Source organism: Sprattus sprattus, assembly GCF_963457725.1.
Source record: "Sprattus sprattus genome assembly, chromosome: 1".
Taxonomy (NCBI): domain Eukaryota; kingdom Metazoa; phylum Chordata; class Actinopteri; order Clupeiformes; family Clupeidae; genus Sprattus; species Sprattus sprattus.
In genome coordinates, this window is record NC_137920.1 from 40,910,290 (window position 1) to 40,932,208 (window position 21,919).

At 43.1% G+C, this 21,919-nt stretch overlaps 1 protein-coding gene across 1 annotated transcript in view; it reads left to right on the forward strand.

The window, feature by feature from the left end:
- LOC308360356 (phospholipid phosphatase-related protein type 5-like) overlaps window positions 1-21,692 on the forward strand; it is a gene marked incomplete at its 5' end in the record, with an annotated part of 35,571 nt that extends 13,879 nt beyond the window's left edge. The window contains 5 exons of the mRNA XM_080832243.1: window positions 17,207-17,327; window positions 19,818-20,068; window positions 20,346-20,522; window positions 21,034-21,170; window positions 21,537-21,692. Of these exons, the coding sequence (XP_080688369.1) occupies window positions 17,207-17,327; window positions 19,818-20,068; window positions 20,346-20,522; window positions 21,034-21,170; window positions 21,537-21,645 (795 nt within the window). The 3' untranslated portion in view covers window positions 21,646-21,692. The remainder of the gene's footprint in view (window positions 1-17,206; window positions 17,328-19,817; window positions 20,069-20,345; window positions 20,523-21,033; window positions 21,171-21,536) is intronic.
- Window positions 21,693-21,919: the final 227 nt, after the last annotated feature.

Below are 21,919 nucleotides of genomic sequence, written 5' to 3' on the forward strand. Positions count from 1 at the left end.
CATGATCATGTTATACATGATGAACATGAGTATGAGAGAAACATATAGAACTCTAGACTACCCTCTCCTTGTGTTCCCTCTCTCTCTCTCTCTCTCTCTGCATCATCCTAACCCTCCCCCCTGTGATAACACTCATTATCTCCTCGCTTTTTAAGTGAGTGCCTCGTCAGTGCAGATGATAATGAGATTAAGTGAACTTCCGCTTGAACTCCTCTGCTTGTATTTGATCAGCGCAGTGCCGCTGACGGGGAGATTGTATCATCTTGTGCTGAGCTTTACGAGCAAATCTTATCAGCTTTACTACTGAAAGACTAAAGATCCTGTAGATCAATAGTACATCTGGAAACACCACGCAATGTGTTCATGTCAGGAATGCGGTGTTCTTGGTGCTTATAAATCAATTGGTCAAGAAACAGAAGAAAATTGCTATGACTGTTGCTTTGTGTTTGGGATTTGTTAGAGTGAATTTTTTTCAGAACATCATCAGAAAAGGGTTTGTCTTCTTCACATCACAGAAAGCTACTGTTCACAATAGATTCCATGATGACAGCTCCATTTCAGGAGCCCCTGCTGTTTGACCAGCCTTCACAGGGTTTGTGTGCACACGTGCAGGAAACAGCAGGCTTGGAGGTGAGGGAGGGCCAGTTACAGCTTGTTTGTTGTCATGGTAATGCCCTGTCATTGTGCTGTCATCCAGCCCGTGCCAGCTGTCCCCTGGGCCCCGGGGCCCCACGAGGGAGCAGCCCATAGACCCAGCAGCCAGCCGGTCACCTACAGCCAGCTGTGCTGTTCCTGTACGTGTGTGTGTTTGTGTGTGTTTGTGTGTGCGTGCGTGTGTGCGTTTGTGTGCATGCATTTGTGTGAGTGTGTGTGTGTGTGTGCGTGCGTGTGTTTGTGTGTGTGTGTGTGTGCGTGCGTGCGTGCGTGTGTAGGTGCGTACGTGCGTGCGTGAAGTGCGTGCGTGCGTGCTGGCGTGTGTTTGTGTGTGCATGCACAGGTGTACTTTCAAAATGCCTTAAGGAACGCATACAAGGCAATGCAACTGATGAATCTCCCCTACCTAGCCCACATGCTCGAGTTGTATTATAGTTGCATTATAGTTAGTTTGGTATGTCCTCTGTGGTCGTTTATCATTCTGTATCTGTCTCTAGCTCTAAAATTGTTTTTTGCTCAGTTGTGTTTTGGTTTTATTTTTAGTGACCATGTCATTGTTTCTCAATGTTCCATTAAACATTTACAGATTTCCTTCAGTTTCCAGTTCCTCTGTGGGAGCACACACGCAAAGGACTTATTTCAATTTTTGATGAACTCAGAGCCATTGTGAATAATGCCAAAGGCTAAAACGTACATGAAAAGACATATTTTCCTAGATAGGGCAGCTATTTAATTATACACCCAGTGCTTTACACTGTGGCACGTTCAATGATTTTGTGTTAAAGATAGTACTTAACATTTGTTGAAGGAATGTCACCCCATTTTGTACAAAAGGCAGAGAGCGCCGACTGAGGGTGTCTTTGTAAAAGCGTGGAGTGTGGCACTGTCATGGAAGAAGAGGGCAACCGGTGATACACACATAGAATCTGAGTAAGGTGCAGAACCCCCAAAACAAATAATACAAATCCACTGCTTTTATTTTTCACCTGAATTACAGAATATATCATATAGCATAATATCATATCACGTAAAAGGTGACAATGTACATATATACATATTTGTCAATTTTTCTGCCGTGGCTGCAGTGAATAGATTAATATAAAATGTCTTATACTGTCGTCAGTGTCATCTGTACAGTCTTTCCTACGTATCAAATATAGATGCTTGTTATTGCTTTTCTTCTGTGTGTGAGCTGTTTGACACTTCACCTGACTCCTTCAGTCTGTGTGAATGGGAGTGGGTACACCTTTCACAACAGTGGGCTGGTAAATGTCTGAAAGCCTTTTCGTGCTCTAGTTTGGTGCTTTGTGATTTGAAGACACTGTCTCTAGTTTTGAGCACTTCTGACTTCAAAGCTGTTCCATAGTGTGCATCTCGCACTGTTGGAGACAGTCGACATCCATCATTGTCATCTCTCTGTGTGTCTCTCTCTCACACACACACACGCACACACATACACACTCACACACACACACACATACACACACACACACTTACTTTCTCTTCTTCCTGCCCCCTCTCGTACCCTTTTAAATTACCCCATCTCCCTTCCTCACTACAACTGTGTGATTTCCCGCTTTCCTGTCATGAAAGAGCCAGGCCATCAATAAGTCATTTGCACAGTTCAGTTCTAACAAGTGTCAGTGATCCCTCTGTAAGAAATGTCTTATTTGTTCTCATCCTACGCTGCGACTTCCTATTAAGTGGAGAGTTCTGTGTGTCAAATGAGAAACTCTGAATTCCTTTTATTCCGCGGTATTTCTTGTAGAGCCTTCTAATAAGTTGTCTTGAGGAAAACGTCCTGCCAACCTAATCAAATAATCAAATTGCTTTATGTTTATATTGTGCCTTGCCTTTCAAAGGGGACTGGGTAGCACCATCTAATAGAACCATGTCTGGGAGATTGTCCTTTCCAAGTTCAAAAGCACTGGTTGATCAGTTGAGAAGTTGTGTGGAGGTGCCCAGTAGGCCCGTTCAGAGAGGTCATTATTTGTATCGGCATCTGTGTCTTTCCAAACCAACAAAATCATCAGTGTTTGTATCTGTGTTCGGATAGAAGACCAGAAGTGGGAATGGTTTATACTAGACACTTTTTGACAGGAATTTTTTTTATTTTCCAACCAAATATTCATTGGCAATGCAATTGTTGTGCCTGAGCATCAAATTGATTTAAGACTGGCCTATAAAAAATAATTAAATACATTTCCACATCCTCATACCAGTAGCGTAGCCAGAAAATTGTTTTGGAATGGGGTTCAGCAACATTGAGCGGTCACAACTTTTACTCATGGTCCATCACTTGCCTACACCTTCTTTTTAACATGCCGCGGAACTCAATGACAGGCCAGACACCTGGTATCACAGTGGAAGCGTACTCAATAACCAAGCCAGTCCAATCTTCTCTTCTTTGTTTGCAATGAAACTGAATCTGTAGTAGGCTGAACCACAAAATACCGGTACGGGCACATATTTATTCATCAATCACACTTAAACCAGAAGTAGTGTTAAACACATGCCTAGTCACAAGAAAGCACAATATAATATTATGAATATTATTTGTATTCGGGTACATCCCTGGTTCTCTGAGCTCTGGCATAGCAGAGATCTGGCTACAGCATTATAAATGGATACTTTCATTGTCTTGCCCATTTCAACATTAGCGCTAGTCCAGAAGAACCTCCTGATATGTTTATCTTTAAAATGTCAACGGGCTTGCCTGAAGCCACTGAGCGTTCTGTGGGGCCTGTGGTTCAGTAGATGTCTTACCTTTTTGTGTGTTCAGATCCAGTGGAGGCGGTGGTTCAGTAGATGTCTAACCTTATTGTGTGTTCAGATCCAGTGTCCAGGCAGGTGGAAGGAGATGGTTAGCTCACCACTTTACAGACACCTGGCCATAACCCAATATTTCAGCAGCACAGAGGGTTCAGAGAGAGGACCATTGAAAAATGAAAACACACACACACATTAGTGATGGTTTAATGGTTGGAGAAATCCCAACCCATGAAACTGTGGAAAACCTGAAGTGGAGCAATCTCAATGTCAAAGACCAATTGCTAAAGACTAACCAAACCTCTCCTCTGACGTTTCCTGCTATTAGGATTCAGGGAGGAAGTCAACATTTAATGAGTCAAGTATCAGCACTATTTTTTGGAGGGAGAAATTTGAAGTACATGAAGTATATGAAGTACACTTCAGAAAAAAAAAATCATGTTTCATCCTCCGCAGCGGTTGCAATGGTAACTTGGAGTGTGAATTGGGAGGAGATCTGAGCAAATCTGAATTTCTGAACAGATTCCTTGGAGATTATGGATCATTAGTGAGTCTCCACTGAGAGCTCTGAGAAATGTGAAGTGAGTGAAACAGCGAGTGTGGTGTGGCAGCGTGAGATAGGAAAAAATATAATAAGTTCTGTGGCTTGTGTGGGGGTATACTCTGTATGTGTGTGTGTGTGTGTGTGTTTTGGTGAGTATAAGCAGGCCTTCACACAAACTCTAGAAGTAGTAAGACTCCAGAGATTGTGTGGGAGCTGCGAGTGTGCGAGAGAGATGATGTGTGTGATTTAAAAGCCGTTTAAAAAGCCACTCACTTGGGGCTCGCTGTGTCGAGGGTTTCCGGTGAATAATTCATACGTGTCTTAGCATGCAGTTCCACCACTCAACACCATAAGAGACTCAACCACACACTTACCAAACCCCTGGACTACGAATTGCACTTTGTCTCACAGTAAGCTCTACCGAATTCACCTCGTCTCCCACCGCCAAACCCATACTCACTTTGGTTTCTCTATTTTTACCCAGAGAAGAAGTTTGAATTGCAGCCTATCTGTGCGGGAGATGCAGTGGAGGGTTATAGAGTGAGTGGTGTGAGAGCCACACTCTGGTAGAATGAGATAAGCCCAGTCCCACTGATCAGACGCATTACATAGCTTTCGTCTACCTCTTTTTCTCAACTCAAGTGAAAGCTTTTAGCACAAACCCACAGCACAAGCGAGGTGAACAGTCTCAATCTTCAGCCAGCTGAGAAGATGACAGCCTTCATTACAGCACACGTCATGTTTTTCTTTCTTTTCACTCTCAATTCAATTATTTTTATATACAGTATACAGCCGCGGAAAAAATTAAGAGACCACTTCAAAATTATCAGTTTATCTGGTTTTACTATTTATTGGTATGTGTTAAAGTAAAATGTACATTTTAGTTTTATTCTATAACCTACTGGCAACATTCCTACCAAATTTCAAATAAAAATATTGTCATTTAGATCATTTATTTGCAGAAAAATGACAATTGGTCAAAATAGCAAAAATGATGCAGTGTCTTCAGATCTCGAATAATGCAAAGAAAACAAGCTCATATTCATTTTTAAACTACACAATACTAATGCTTACACTTAGGAAGAGTTCAGAAATCAATATTTGGTGGAATAACCTTGATTTAAAATCACAACTTTCATGTGTCTTGGCATGCTCTCCACCAGTCTTTCACATTGCCGTTGGGTGACTTTATGCTACTCCTGGCGCAAGAATTCAAGCAGCTCGGCTTCTTTTCATGGCTTGTGACCATCCATCTTCCTCTTGATCACATTTCAGAGGTTTTTTATGGGATTCAGGTCTCGAAATTGGGCTGGCCATGACAGGGTCCTGATCTGGTGGTACTCCATCCACACCTTTACTGGCCTGGCTGTGTGGCATGGAGCATTGCCCTGCTGGAAAAAACATTTCTCAGAGTTGGGGAACATTGTCAGAGCTAAAGGAAGCAAGTTTTTCTTCCGGGACAACGTTGTACTTTGCCTGGCTGAGGTTTGTAAAAGACCATAAGGATTGAAAAAAGCGGACTGGAGGGTCTTCTAGTTCGTCTTCTCTGATGAGTCCAATTTTCAGCTTTGCCCAACACATGGTCGTCTGATGGTTAGACGGAGACCTGGAGAGGCCTACAAGCCAGAGAGTCTTGCACCTACTGTGAAATCGGAATCATCAGAGAAGACGAACTTAGAAGAACCTCCAGTCCGCTTTTTCAATCCTTATGGTCTTTTACAAACCTCAGCCAGGCAAAGTACAACGTTGTCCCGGAAGAAAAACTTGCTTCCTTTTGCTCTGACAATGTTCCCCAACTCTGAGAAGTGTTTTTTCCAGCAGGGCAATGCTCCATGCCACACAGCCAGGCCAGTAAAGGTGTGGATGGAGTACCACCAGATCAGGACCCTGTCATGGCCAGCCCAATTTCGAGACCTGAATCCCATAAAAAACCTCTGAAATGTGATCAAGAGGAAGATGGATGGTCACAAGCCATGAAAAGAAGCCGAGCTGCTTGAATTCTTGCGCCAGGAGTAGCATAAAGTCACCCAACGGCAATGTGAAAGACTGGTGGAGAGCATGCCAAGACACATGAAAGTTGTGATTTTAAATCAAGGTTATTCCACCAAATATTGATTTCTGAACTCTTCCTAAGTGTAAGCATTAGTATTGTGTAGTTTAAAAATGAATATGAGCTTGTTTTCTTTGCATTATTCGAGATCTGAAGACACTGCATCATTTTTGCTATTTTGACCAATTGTCATTTTTCTGCAAATAAATGATCTAAATGACAATATTTTTATTTGAAATTTGGAGGGAATGTTGCCAGTAGGTTATAGAATAAAACTAAAATGTACATTTTACTTTAACACATACCAATAAATAGTAAAACCAGATAAACTGATAATTTTGAAGTGGTCTCTTAATTTTTTCCGCGGCTGTATATAGCGCCAATTACAATTGAAAATATAGCTGCAAGCAGCGATGGCGGTTTCCTCCTCCAAACATTGCGAACCAGGGAAAAATGTAATTTTGTGACAATTTGTCACTGTATAGAAAAATCCATGCTGCAGACTTGCTAATGGGATATTACATTTCAAATCCAACATTTACAATGCTTTTGCCCTGAAGTTTAGACTGAGTGGAGGTTGTGTGTGTGCGCTTACCCTGTGTGTCTGTGAGAATGTATGTGTGTGACACCAAGCTGTGTGTCTGTGAGAATGTGTGTGCGTAAAACAAAGCCTGCGCGTGTGTTAAGGGGAGACTGAGTGTGTGAGATTTAGGAGCCGCGCGGATGAGGAGACAGAGAGACATTCTATAGAGAACCACCCTAGCAAGTAGTCAAGCATGCATGTTTCAAATATTCACCAAAAATCTACTTTTCATCATACAGTCAACTTTTTTTCAGATTTGTGTACTAAACACTCTCAAGTGTCTTCATATGAACTTGTGATTGAATCAGAGTTTAACTTTTTGACCTGCAGATGTGTAAAGCATTATTTTAGCATTAACAATGTATCCAATTTGCTTTATATCAATCATTTTTCAAGATATGAAGTTGCCTTTGCACATGGGAACATGTTGTAGTGTCTTCCAAGTGACATACCAGTTTGGTGTTGATATCTCAAAGATTAGCTGAGATTTGAGACACTTCCTGTTTGGCTGCTTTTCTGCTGAATTTGAGTGGCTGTACCGGACAAACCATATGGTAACTTTTTGTGAAATTCGGCACAATTATTAAGGACAGTCCCTTCTTTATTCATACAAAGTTTCATGTCTCTCATTATACCACTCTAGCGCCACCAACGTGTCAAAGTTGGACTTGTGTTAACACACGCAACTTTTGAACCGCATCACCGATTTTCAAAAATGAGGTACCATTGGATTCCCTGGATCAAGACGAATTAAAACCACCATGTGGCGTAAATTTCACTCAAATATTTGCTGACATATGACCTCACTTCCTGTTTGGCCGCTTTTCTGCTGAATTTGAGTGGCTGTACCGGACAAACGGTTGTGAGGATCAAAATTCTAAGAAGTAACTTTTGTGAGGCTAGGTCTGAAGATCATCTCTGGTGATTTTGAAAAAGATTTGCCAAAAATTGTAGGAGGAGTAGGCTTTCAAAGGTTTTTGATAAAACCGGAAATAGCGGAAAATCTTTATAACCGGAAATGGACGTCATGGGGTGGGTTAAATTCGTCTTGATCCAGGGAATCCAAGGGTACCTCATTTTTGAAAATCGGTCATACGGTTCAAAAGTTGTGTGTGTTACAAAAGTCCAACTTTGACCTGTTGGTGGCGCTAGAGTGGTGTAATGAGAGCCATGAAACTTGGTGTGAATGAAGAAGGGACTGTCCTTAATGAGTGTGCCAAATTTCACAAAAAGTTACCATATGGTTCTAGGGGCTGCCATTGACTTCCATTGCAGCAACGTAATAATAATAATAGGAAAGCCTACAATAACAATAGGTTACCTCCTACCGGAGGAAACCTAATTATCTCTGGGCACTTTACAGAGCTCAGAGAGTGAGAAAAAGGAATGGAGGAGAGGAGGATAAGAAACAATCAGAAGCAAGCAGATTAATTCATACTCGCATCAGGATAAAACATATTAGCATATGTGTGTATATAAGCATATACAGTATGTTATATGTTATGCTGATATATACATACATACATACGCAGAAAACTATGTCTGGGAAGGCATTTATTTGTATGATGGGTCAATAAGCGGAGAGATACATATCTCATACTGGAATACATGGTGTACAGGCGTGTTGAATGGCTCAGAAATTAATTGGCATACCATAGTTTTCTGCATCTTAAGCGTGACGGTTGCGGTGTGACCGCAAATGAAAAACGCTCCTCTGCCCCACAACTATGACCGCTAGCGCACACAAACACATTGCACTTGCATACAAGCGCACAACACACAGAAACATCCACACACCGGGGTGCACAAACTATTTTTATGAGTGAAGCGAGTTGGTGCACAAACTGTTTCATTTATTATATAGGGTGACCAGACGTCCTCTTTTACCCGGACATGTCCTCTTTTCGAGACCTAAAAAATGCGTCCGGTAGGGATTCCAAAATCGTCCGGGATTTTGCCTCGTCAGATATTTGTGTTTCTCTGCGTCTTTCACAAACTAGTTATCACGTCCTTACACGTTTTGGAAAGGGTATCTCCCTTACGTTTCACCTTCTTGCGCGAGCCCTGACTGTAGAGAGAACTGTCATTGGTCAGCTGCCTTCCCAGTGTTGCCAGATAGGATAATTATCCTCCAAATACGATCATTTTGAGCCTTTGATACGATACGCCATTTCCAATCTGGCAACACTGAGCACCTTGCAGCCTCCACTAGTTGCATCGTTTACAATAGTACATGACACTTGTATGTATAAAAGATGTCAAAACTTTGTCGTAGGGGAGGGGACGGAGTCATCTGCATGTGAAAAAGATGTTCAAACCCTGTCGCGTGGGAGGGGACGGGGTCCCGCGACGAAGTGTCCTCTTTTTCACAAACTCAAATCTGGTCACCCTATGTAATAGATAGATTACTGACACATTGTTGGGTTCGTGTCCTCGTCTGTCTTGTCGGTTCGCGGTCAAAGAAGCGCCACCGGCAACAGAGGGAACATTTGGTTCCCAGCTTAATTACTCTGGTGATTCCCTGTAATGGCTAGGGACAAAATAAATAGTCTTGGCCAAACGACTTCGGTAAAATGACTTTTGACAATCTTGGGAATAGGATATATTAGAGTTATTATTACACGTATATGTTTAGCACACAGAGAATAGCGTATTTGTGTTTGTCTTGTGATCTGTGTACTAATTGATTTTTGTGTACACCCTTTTTTGTATAAATGGTGCTGGCCACCCCTCTATATATGTTGACTTGCCCTGTCTAGGGAGAGTCCTGTCAGGCATGTGTGTGGACCTTGAGACTGCTGGTTGGTGTCCTTGGTTCTTTTAAGGACTTATCAGGTTTTTTCTAGGGACTTTGAATTTGGACTTTTCTCTGTTTTTGTTAATGCTGTGTTGTTTTGTATTTATGAAGTTGGGTTCCCTAATCTACCTTTTTGATGTTGGACTTTGTTTGATGATCTTTTTCAAAAGTTAATAAACCCCTTAGACTTTTGAACCTCTGAGCTTTTGGCCATACCCACATATAGACGGTAACTCGACGCTTAGTCCGTCACATTAATGCATCTGTGAGTTTGGCTGTGTGCCTGGACCCTTATTTATATTTAGTAAAAAAAAAAAACATGTTTTCCACAAGTATGCAATTCAAGGCAGGCCCCCACTGGTAATATAATTGACCTACACTATATTACTCCTTTGCAGTGGCTTCCTCCTCCTCTCTCATTGTATCAGTCCAGTTACCATCCAGCTAAGGGCTGACCACTGCTTGGATAATCCATCCAACCATTTATTTGAGTAAAAGAAAATGCTTTTCATGACCATTTCAAGCAGATTTTGTTCATACGAATCTGAGCATCTTGTATCTTAATGACCTGACTCCACCTTCCCAGTGACTTGCAAGTGAGTTCGGGATGACGTGACAAACAAAGTTTACTGTAATAAAATATTTTTTATATATACAGTACTGTGCAAAAGTTTTAGGCAGGTGTGAAAAAATGCTGTAAACTAAGAATGCTTTCAAAAATGGAAGTGTTAACAGTTTATTTTCATCAATTCTTCATAAATTAACAAAATGCAGTGAAGGAACAGAAGAAAATTCGAAATTAAATCACAATTTGGTGTGACCACCCTTTGCCTTCAAAATAGCATCAATTTTCCAGATACACTTGCGCACAGTTTTTGAAGGAACTCGGCTGGTAAATTGTTCCAAACATCTTGGAGAACTAACCACAGATCTTCTGTGGATGTAGGCTTCCTAAAATTCTTCTGTCTCTTCATGTAAACCCAGACAGACTCGATGATGTAGAGATCAGGGCTCTGTGGGGGTCATACCATCACTTGCAGGACTTTCTGTTCTTCTTTAAGCTGAAGATAGTTGTTAATGACATTGGCTGTATGTTTGGGGTTACGTTCCTGCTGCAGAATACATTTGGTGCCAATCATACGCCTCCCTGATGGTATTGCATGATGGATTAGTATCTGCCTGTATTTCTCAGCATTGAAGACTCCATTCATCCTGACCAAATTTCCAACTCCACTTGCAGAAATGCAGCCCCAAACTGGAAAGGAACCTTTACCATGCTTCACTGTTGCCTGCAGACTCTCATTATTGTACCTCTCTCCAGCCCTTTGGCGAACAAACTGTCTTCTTCTACAGCCAAATATTTCTAATTTTGACTCATCAGTCCAGAGCACCTTCTGCCATGTTTCTGCACCCCAGTTTCTATGTTTTCGTGCTTAGTTCAGTCACTTGGCCTTGTTTCCTTGTCGGGGTAGAGCTTTTTGGCTGCAACTCTTCCATGAAGACCACTTCTGGCCAGACTTCCCCGGACAGTAAATGTCTGTACCCGGGTACCACTGGTTTCTGCCAGTTCTGAGCTGATGCCACTGCTTGAAATCTTCCGATTTCGAAGGTAAATAAGCTTGATGGGTTTTTCATCAGCTGCATTAAGTTTCCTTGGCTGACCACTGCGTCTACGATCCTCAACGTCTTCTTCAAAAGAGCTTGAACTGCACATTTTGAAACCCCTGTCTGCTTTGAAATATTTGTCTGGGAGAGACCCTGCTGATGCAGTATAACTACGTTGTGTCTTGTTGCTGTGCTCAGTCTTACCATGTAAATGGATAAAAAAATAAACATTTATTGTTTACATTTTTCAAAGCATTCTTAGTTCATAGCATTTTTTTCACACCTGCCTAAAACTTTTGCACAGTACTGTACATTTTTTTAAATAAAATATTGATTATTAGGTAAACAAAAATAATAACAATACAAATAATATAATATTCCATTCATGTTAAAGCAGTATTTTTATTTGTATAAATATACAAATAATAATAATAGTACAAATAATAATAGCACATTCAATTCATGTTTAAGCAATATTTTTTTGTGTGTTTTTTTTTGTTTTAGTGATTTCTAGATAGCTCCGTCTCCCGTCATTCTGTGTCTCTGGAGGGCGCCCAACAACTCAATGCCTTCCTCATTCTCTGCAGAAAGCCTTTCACTCCCTTTTTCTTGGTGGGCTTGACTCGCTCTGAAAAGATCAGTAGTTTCAGAGTTTAAATCACTGATCATGTATGTACAAGCAGTATGTGATATGAACACCTGCAACTCACCAGAAAGGAGATGTGCTTCATTCTGGTCATCCTTTGAACCGTTAGATGTTTCTGTCAGTGCAATGTCTTGGACACACTTAAAATAAGAATGAATTCTAGGTTTTTTTTTTTTTTTTTAAAGAGGACTTTCATCTACAACAATTGATAGTTTTCAGTGACGTCACTACAATTGTTACCTGGCGGGCAAAAGGAACAGCGAAAGAGCGAGAAACAGTGGAAAACTTCGAGCAGTGCCTACTCAACTACGATTGCCATCAACCACAGACTATACCACTATAGCCAGACAGAAATATTCAGAGAGGAAAACTAATTAGGAACTTGTCATACAATTACTGCAGCTGTCCTGACATTTTGATTTCGTTAACCTCCCCGAAGTCCCCAGGGTGGCTACCGGACGCTGAACTGCCTGGGGCCGGAGGGACGCCCAGCCCTACCGGGGAACGCTCCCCGGTTGGCGCTTGACTCGCCCCCTCCTACGTCGGTGCGTTCTCATAACGCGAGACGCCTCTGGGCCCTGGCTTTAGACATAGCCACACAAATGTCACACCGGGGCGTCACCGCTCAAACTGCCTCCAGCAGCGGTCGCCCTTCTCCCAAGTATGACCCGCGTCAGGGTATGCTTGGCGCGACATATCTGAAACACAAGAAAGATTAAACGAGCACACTATCACCGTAAACCAGAGGTTATCAACCCAAGCTAGCAGGCTAGCCCCATGCTAGTAGGCTAGCCAACCAAGCTAGTAGGCTAGCAAAGCAAGCTAGTAGGCTATCAAACCACGCTAGCAGGCTGGTCAGAGACCGGCCAGCCTTACAAGTTAGACAGTGAAACTCGACTTTCTGTACGACGAGTCGAACTTGTAGCACTCTTGAGGTAGTGAAGGTTAGATAACCTTTAACTCACCAGCTCATATCGAGTTAAGTTTAAAATAGAAACAAGTAATACGACCTCTGGAATGGAGTGTCGAATAGTCCTTGGAACGTCCTAATCTTACACGAAGATTTTGAAAAGGCAGATGGAGAAGCGCGCCGGGGGTTTTATAGGCTCCGGTGGGGGCTGGGCCAGAGCCCGGCGCACTTCTCCCTGCCTAGCGGCGTGAATGAATAAGTTCTTCCAACAAGTCCATGACACTAGGTCAAGTCCCGTTTATTATATTGCAGTTTCTGCGATAAGGAACTTCGAGCAGTGCCTACTCAACTACGATTGCCATCAACCACAGACTATACCACTATAGCCAGACAGAAATATTCAGAGGGGAAAACAAATTAGGAACTTGTCATACAATTACTGCAGCTGTCCTGACATTTTTATTTCGTTAACCTCCCCGAAGTCCCTGTCTGAGCTCCGTGTTGGGGATATTTACATCTATCTAATAGGAAATCCATCCACAGACACATCTCAAAAACTGAAAGCCTACAAAAGCACAGATAGTTATTTAATTTTCAGTAGTGGTTGGGTTCACAACGATGTCGTCCGGAAGGTGAAAACTAAAAACCATCTTCATAATCAGCGCAAAGATGAGTGCCATTTACCTGCTGTAAGCTAGCAGCCGTTAGCCTACCCAATGATGTTCTTTATTTTTTGACACAATTCCCTGGTTTAAACGGTCCCTGGTTTAAGTACGAAAACCTTGTCTGGCGAATGACAACTTAAATGATCTTCCCATATATTTTCTACTGACATTGTAGTATTACTAGTTGAATGACAAGATACACTAGCCTAGCCTACTTGCTTAGGTACTTAGGTAGATCAGCAGCTGGGTAATCCACTTTGAATCGTTTTGATGCTATGTTTCTTGTCTTTATTACTTGATTTATTCCCATTTTAGGTAGTTATTCTGATAAATTAGTCGACCAGAACAGGGTGACTGCTTTTATTTCCAGCTCCAAAAGTAAGGCTACTTTACCAGTGGCGCGGGAAGGGGGGTGCTGAAGCACCCTCTAGCTCCAGGCAGGGAAAAATAAATAAAGCTAATTTTGATGTATTAAATATATATTAAAACAGGTTAACTCATATTTTTGCTTTGGGGAAGAAAATGAATGTTAAACAAATTAGTTGGAAGGAGGTGGCTTCACTGCAGGTGAGGTGTCAGGTACAGCAAACACAGGAGGTGGCTTCACTGCAGGTGAGGCGTCTATTAGAGCAATCCCAGGAGGTGGCTTCACTGCAGGTGAGGTGTCAGGTAAAGCAAACCCAGGAGGTGGCTTCACTGCAGGTGAGGCGTCTATTAGAGCAAACCCAGGAGGTGGCTTCACTGCAGGTGAGGTGTCAGGTAGAGCAAACACAGGAGGTGGCTTCACTGCAGGTGAGGCGTCTATTAGAGCGAACCCAGGACGTGGCTTCACTGCAGGTGAGGCGTCTATTAGAGCAAACCCAGGAGGTGGCTTCACTGCAGGTGCGGCGTTAGGAAGAGCAAACCCAGGAGGTGGCTTTACAGCAGGTGCGGCGTCACACAGAGCAAACCCATGAGGTGGCCGTAGTGCACCTGAGGTGGGCGACTCCCCGTGTTCCTCATGAGAGATATTCCAAAGTCGTTTCACATAATCCTGCAGTGTTGTTACGATCATGTTACTGATTACATAGCTCTGATTTTTATCCATCACTAATGAGTGTAACTGAGACTCGACATCATACAGAGGGAAGGATTCTATGTATTGATTGAAGACCATGTCACCTAGCTGCTCGATTATATCTGAGGAAAGTTTTTTGAGATGACAAGCATAAGACTGTATTTCTTGGGTTTGGAAAAAAATCACTTCAGTGAAATAACGTATCTGGTCCACCAATAGAAGACACATGATCAGGTCTTCCTTCTCTGCCATTGTAACTGGGACAAGGATATGGACTAATCTCGCCACTAGACCACATAGGACATTTTCAACGTCATGGCAAAGTGGCACTTCAACTGGTGGTGTAGCCAGTTTCCTATATCGTCACGCCATCTCAAGTTGGCCACATACCATAAGGCTAATGTCTCTGGATACCATCCTGTTATTATAGGATAATGCCTCCAGGAGAGAGTCCACGCTGTCATACATTGTCCCAAGGTGTTCACAGATGGAGTTCACCATACAAACGATCTCATTCATGTTAAAATAACAGTTGACTATGCTCTTCTTCTTGGTAACTTTCACACCAGAGAGTGCCAGTCTGTTTACCACATGATCCACCAGTGGCCAACTATGAGGTTTGAATACAAATCCTGGATCTACCTCGGAGTTCATCTGCAACACCACAAGTGTCACGACTGAAGTGACCGTCTCACTGTGAATCACCAGCTTCTCAGCAGTAGTGGGTGAACCCCTGTGGCTACTAGCAATCATGAACAGCCTCAAAATGGATGGTGGTTCTGAAGACTGAAGCCAAGATTGTTGAAAAAGTTTGCCAACTTTCACCGACACAAGGTCCGTGATGGCAGCCATCAGAGTCCCATTGCTTGTGCTCAAGAACGCCTTCATGTCATCAGAGGTATACATAAACTTCACAAGCTTCTTATGAATTGAGTGGGTCATCCTTGCAGTCACTGGACGGCAGTATTGTGCTTGTAGGTTTGTCGCCAGGCCAATAGAAGATAAGTTCCTGAGCACTGCATTGACGATATCCACTGCCAGCTTTGTAAGAAGCATGGAGGAGCCATTGTAAGGAGTGCCTTTGGGGTCTGTCTTCATGATGAAGAGAAGTCTGGTGACGATGTCTGCCACTACCTCCAATTGGGCGTGCAGACGGGAGCACTGATAGTATCGTAGCTCAAGTTCAAGGTCACTCATGATTCTCTTGACCAAGGGCATGCTGAGGTCATCTGAGGTCTTCTTTCTGTTCAGGAGAAAAGATAAATTAATGGAGTAAAGCACTCCTCTTTCTGACCCGGAAATAAACTAATAGAAACAATTGCAAAACAAACTCAATGTGCAGCATATTCAAACTGAAGAATAGTTAATCACGGGAATGGACTCACGGATCAGAGGGGCTATGTTGTTCACAGTCCTTCAGCTCATCGCCCTTACAAGAGACACCAGACAGATGTCTGGCTAACAGGCCTCTCCTGACCCCTCTTGCTCAATATCCTGCATTCTGAGATGAGTATTAACCTCCCAAGTCTAAAATTACACAATTAATTTAAAATAATGAGCTGAAAACAAAAGATTACAGACACCTGAATGAGTATTAATTCAGCAGTACTGAATATGCGTGACAACACGGATTCAAAATGACAGAGAACACCTATAAACATCCTGGAAATGCTGCTCATCCAATGTGATATAATTACTATCATAATATAATATATTATATAATATAATTACTACCGGGGGAAATTCATCACTGTATTTCTCTTGCTTACCAGACAGGTTTGTTCATCTCCTGTATCCTTTCAGGGAACCTAAACAATAAGCAGAGATGTGTTATCTTCCTTGCTTATATTTCAATTAAATGGCTCCTTTACAGTTAAAGTCCCAGGGGATTACTCACCACTCCTTGAACATTTTCCTCTCTTGACGCAAAACCATTCCATGACATCCTCCACAGTTGTGATCTGGCCATGCCATCAGAGGACACATCCCTGTGTTGTGATCAGCAGATCACTGCTGAGACTGCAGTCAGTCCAGGGTATGAGATGCCAGATCATCCCTGTAAGCACTGGCATTGGCAATGAAGTAAAATCTCAAAGGGTGACTCTCCCTCTGCCTTCTAGTCCTGTCATTCACTGCCATGTCGGACCCTTACCCTGCATGGGGTAGACCAAGGGCTTCAGCTGTCACTGCAGATTCTTCTCAAACCCCAGGCACCTTTAGCATCGGCCTGCATTAGCTGTAGCGTAGAACTTAGCATCAGGCCACAGCCTGCGGTCAGCTGCCCTTGCTGAACTGCTGAGGTGCTAACTTAATGCAGAGGTAAAGGAAGGGTATTTAGCCACCACTGCGCCCCTAACTATTGCACCACTGCGCCCCTAACTGCTGCACCACTGCACCCAAAGCACCTGCTCCACTGTGCCCCTAACTGCTGCACCACTGCGCCCCTAACTAGAGCACCACTGCGCCTCTAACTACAGCACCACTGCACCCCTAACTACAGCACTCCTATTGGGTGGCCTGTCAGTAACGCCGCAGAGGAGAAGTCATGTTCAAGCAGAAGGCGAGGAGACGTGACAGCAGGCTATTATCTGGCCCGTTTACTGAATCAATGGCAACAGTGGGAAGGCATCAAGCTCCTCATCACTGAGAGGCAGTATGGAGATGGAGAATACACCACAGATTTGTCTAATGGTGTGTGATATGAGATTAGACTTAAGTGGCTCTTTGACAGATGATTTTCAGATACACCAAATTAGTTCATCTGCCCTTAAAAGCCTTTATATCTAAGTTTTCTTCCCTTGTTGCAGTTTCATTGGGCAGTCTTGCCTGAATCGGAAAGCACCGGTCAATGTGATGTAATACTCGCTCTGAGCTCTGACCTGAGGTGACCCTTATTTATTTATTTGTATGTTTTGTTTGGGAGCAGATCCTGATTGGGGAGATGATGCGCTTCTTCAATAAGTCAGCAGCCACACAAGAGAGGACCATCATGAGTGCAGACTGCTGCTTCTTCAGCCCACTGCTGCGACGCATCGTTCGCTTCCTGGGTAGGTCCTGCCGGAGCCAAACTACACACTGAACAAAGGTCTTTGTCATTTATCCACCATTCAGAATCTAAAGTCATTCAGAGATTACTGTCAAGGTATTTGTGTTGTGCCTCTGTCTGTGGTCCTAATCAAGGAAGGAAAGCCCCATAGTTCTCTCGTCTCATGCAGGATTTCAGTGGACCTTGGTTATTGGAAATTGAATATGCAAACATCAAGAAGATAGTGTTAGATAAAACATTTCTCTTATAAATTAAACTTAAATTCAACTTACTGTATTGACATGTTACCAGTCAACAGGCCAGCTTGAAAGACTGGCCCAGATGCAGCTTGCTTTTTTGACACACATCATTGAAACACTATAATAAACAGTATATTATAAATTAGGGCTGGGCAACGATTAAAATTTTTAATCGCGATTAATCGCATTATTTCCCTGATTAATCGCGATTAATCGCATTTTTATACGCAAATCCCAAAAATGAATTAAAAAGTAGTGTATAGCGATATATTAAATGTACTGCCATATGAACTAAAGTGCCATTACATTGGTTGTGCAAACAAACACTTAATATCAGCATTTTTATATAGTAGCAGTTAAATAAAATAAATAATTTGTGTTAATTTCAATTTAAACAATTGTATCAAACACAAAACTAAAGCTTATTGCCACTGTATTATGTTAGAGTGTGGTGAAGCACCAAAAATGTGATTACATTTATGTAAACCAGAAACATAGAAGGAAGGTGTATTTAATTGTAAAGACATTTTTTATTTTCTAACATAGCTCTTCCATTTGTAAAGTCCTACAGAAGGCTATGAACAAGATTGACAGTTCAATCAGATTAACTCAACCAACAGCAAACTTCGCGCACAGTCTCCAGCGTTCTGTCACAGTATCTCTGCATAACAGTGCGTTTGACAATGTCCTTGCCAAGTGCAGAAAGGTTGTGGGGCACTTAAAACACAGTCCAGCAAGTGTAGCAGAATTAGAGCAACAATAAGTTGCACATGGACAGAAGAAGGAGTCGCTTATGCAAGACGTTCAAACCAGATGGAATTCTACCCTGGACATGATAAAGAGTAGCCTGGATACCAGCCTGAACTCCGCCCACAAAATTTTTGGTCTGGTAGATTCAGTCTGGAATCGAGTTAGTTGGGAGAGATTTAACGTTTCAAAAAGGTTGAAACGCAATCTAAACCAATCAAATTGTAAGGGCGGGCTTTATACGTTGATGGACAGATATAGATAGAAGATACCGGAATATACATCGAACAAAGATGGCGCCGTCTCGGGAGCTTAGTGGGACATATTTTATATGATTTAAGCTATCTACACGACTTTTTTATGTCTACATTGACTCGGTTAGTTGTGTATACGCAAAACGAGTGTTGCCGAGGATTTTAGGTCCTAACTAAAGCACTCTAGACCATTATTGATCGGTTATGCTAACGCGTTGGCCAAAAAAATCATCGAAACTAATGGTAGCTTCTAGCCTTGAGTGCTAATTAAGTAACGTGAGCAGGCATATCTCAGCAGATATTGACAGCGCATTCATTTTGAAAGAGGAACAGAGAAACGCGATCAAGGCATTTGTCGATTGAAAAGATGTTTTTGCCGTCCTTCCTACGGGAGCAGGTAAAAGTTTAATCTGTCAGATGGTAATACTACGTTGCGCTGATTGGTTCTAGGTATCCAATTCAGCGAAGAGGAATTTTCTTTCCTGGTTCGTTGAAACACGCCCCATAATCACAGCCCAATTGTCCGGTCTCAGACTCATATTCTGACTAGAATTATGAGTATGACATCGTCAGGCTAGATAAAGAGCATCTGCAGAAACGAACCGCCACTTTTGCAGTCCTCTCCTCTTCATACAACTCGTGTATTCTCCGTGTGATGGTGACCGTCTTTAAGAACTTTAAATTGAAAATGCCCATGTAAAATCTCCGTACCTGTCTCCATGTTTAACCATAGTGTGTTACCGCGATTTATTTCCTTTTCCGGTTCCACAGCAGTCACCGGCAAACTATTTCAAAATACAAGTCTGTGAGCAACAGACTTTTAGAATAATACAATAAATAATAAAACCTGCGTTATCGTGCGTTAAAATAATTGTCGGCGTTAAATGATTGATGGATTAACGCAAGATTAACGCGTTAACTTGCCCAGCCCTATTATAAATAGAATATGGCATGATCATAAATGGGTTTTGTGTTAACGCTGAGTTTATCAGTAGAGAATGATTTGAATAAATCTAGTAGAATTTCATTTAATGCCGTGCAACCTATTTGCCCAGTTTTGTTTTTATATACCGCTCACCACTCTGCCCTGCACCCACTAAAATGGTGTTTCTCAGAGAATTGAAATGCTTTCTGATGCCTTTCGTATTTCCCCCTTCTCTCTTTCTTATTCCCCCTTTTCTCTTTCTTATTCCCCCCTTCTCTCGTCCGTATTGCCCAGGTGTCACCATCACTCTCTCTTTCATTGCTCAGGTGTCTACTCCTTTGGTCTCTTCACCACCACCATCTTTGCCAACGCTGGCCAGGTGGTGACAGGAAACCAGACGCCTCACTTCCTGGCTGCCTGCCGTCCTAACTACACTGCCCTGGGCTGCCAGACTCCCATGCAGTACATCACAGAGCGCAGGGCCTGCACGGGAAACCCCTATGTGATCACCAACGCCCGCCGGTCCTTCCCCTCCAAAGATGCCGCCCTGAGCATGTACTCAGCTGTCTACACAGTGGTAGGTTCCCTTAGCATGTACTCAGCTGTCTACACAGTGGTTGGTGCCCTTAGCATGTACTCAGCTGTCTAGTGTCTACACAGTGGTAGGCGCCCATTATGGAAGGGAACGTTGGTGATAAGTCACAGGTTTCATATTTAATCAAATAAGATCAAACTAGTTTTGTGATATTATTGAAGTATGTTGATCATATCAAAGATCAAACTTCTTAAAATCTTCTACATTCATGATTGTATTAATACGCATATTTCTTTGTGTGTGTGTGCGTCTTGCATAGATGTACGTGACAAATATGTTCCACACCAAGGGCTCGCGCCTGACTAAGCCGACGCTGTGCCTGACGGCTCTCTCTCTAGCCGTGCTGGTGGGAGTGGTGCGGGTGTCTGAGTACCGCAACCACTGGTCAGATGTGCTTGCCGGATTCCTTACCGGAGGATCCATCGCCGCCTTCCTGGTGAGAAGCAACAAGGGTTCAGCCCTCTGACTCTCTGTATTTGATTCTGAGTCATCGCCACAGTCTGGGAGATAGGTGCTCTCACACACAACCACCCAAGTCATGTCAATATGCAATGTGAGAACTGTTCAATTTATGAGGCGACGCTCCGAGACGACTGAAGTAGCGCAAGCTGGAAGAGTGCAGTCAAGCATGAGTACACGGAGCTCTGAGCGGAAGAGGCTTCTTGGGTTGCAGTGGCTCTGCTGAAAATCAGCCTTTTCCCCCTTTTCTCTCCTTCTGTTATCCTGCTATCCTATTTTTGTACTTTTTTTGTCTTTCTCCCTCCTCCTTTCCATCTAGCTTATCTATCTACTAATTTCTTAATCATCTTATTGCCCGTGACTGAGACACTGTCATCATTGTATGAACTGCAGTTAGCGTTGGCTTGTCTTTACCCCAGGGAAGCTAACCATTTCTCCATCCATCCCCCCCCCCCCCCCCCCCCACACGCCTCCCTTCCCTTTTCAAGGTGACTTGTGTGATCAACAACTTTCAGCAGACCCGGCGGCCAGCTGTGGTGCCCCTCCCGTTGAGGCACCTGCCCCCCCAGGGGACTCTAAGCGTGCCCTCTGTGACCCTGCCCCGTGTGGAGAGTCCACTCGAAAAGTTAAGTGGCCTTCAGGTAAGGGGCAGGGAGGAAGAGCAAGGGGTAGTGGGTGGGAGACTGCAGACAGGTGAGCTTCACCTGGAGTGTGCAGCTTACCTACCCAGTTTGGTTTTATCCCAACAAAACCAGGAAACTCTTTCAGTGTGAAGTGAGTCAAGTCATATGAGGTGAATCCGGTGCGTCTCTAATGGCGACCTGTGTGTTCTCAGGTGCAATAATGACACAACAGACATAGTAACTGGCATCAGTCTACATTCCCTTTACACTCTACTAACCTCTGCAGTTTTCAAAATGGTTTCAGTTTTGTTCCCTTGACTGTCACTAACCCGACCCCACCCTCCTGTCTTGTGTCTCCCTCTTCACAGGCTCGACGGGGTCCCTATACTGAGATCACATGACCATCAGCCTTCCCTATGCCCCGCCCCTCCCGACGTCCTTCTTCACTCACGTCGCTGCATCTCCAGCGCAGTCTAGACCTGCCCTCTGACCGCGCCCCCCTCTGTGCCGCCCACCCACGGGGCCGAGCCCCTCTACTCCGCTCCTACTCAACTCAGGTCTAGACAGAACCGCACACACACACACACACACACACACACACACACATAATATCATATCTACCCCCATCACACACACACCCACAAACACGCACATCAGATCATGTCTACCCCTGTCTGGACTTTAAATATTCCTACAGCAATACAGTTTTACATTTTTTTTTTTTTTTTTTTCATTCAACCACTTCACTTTG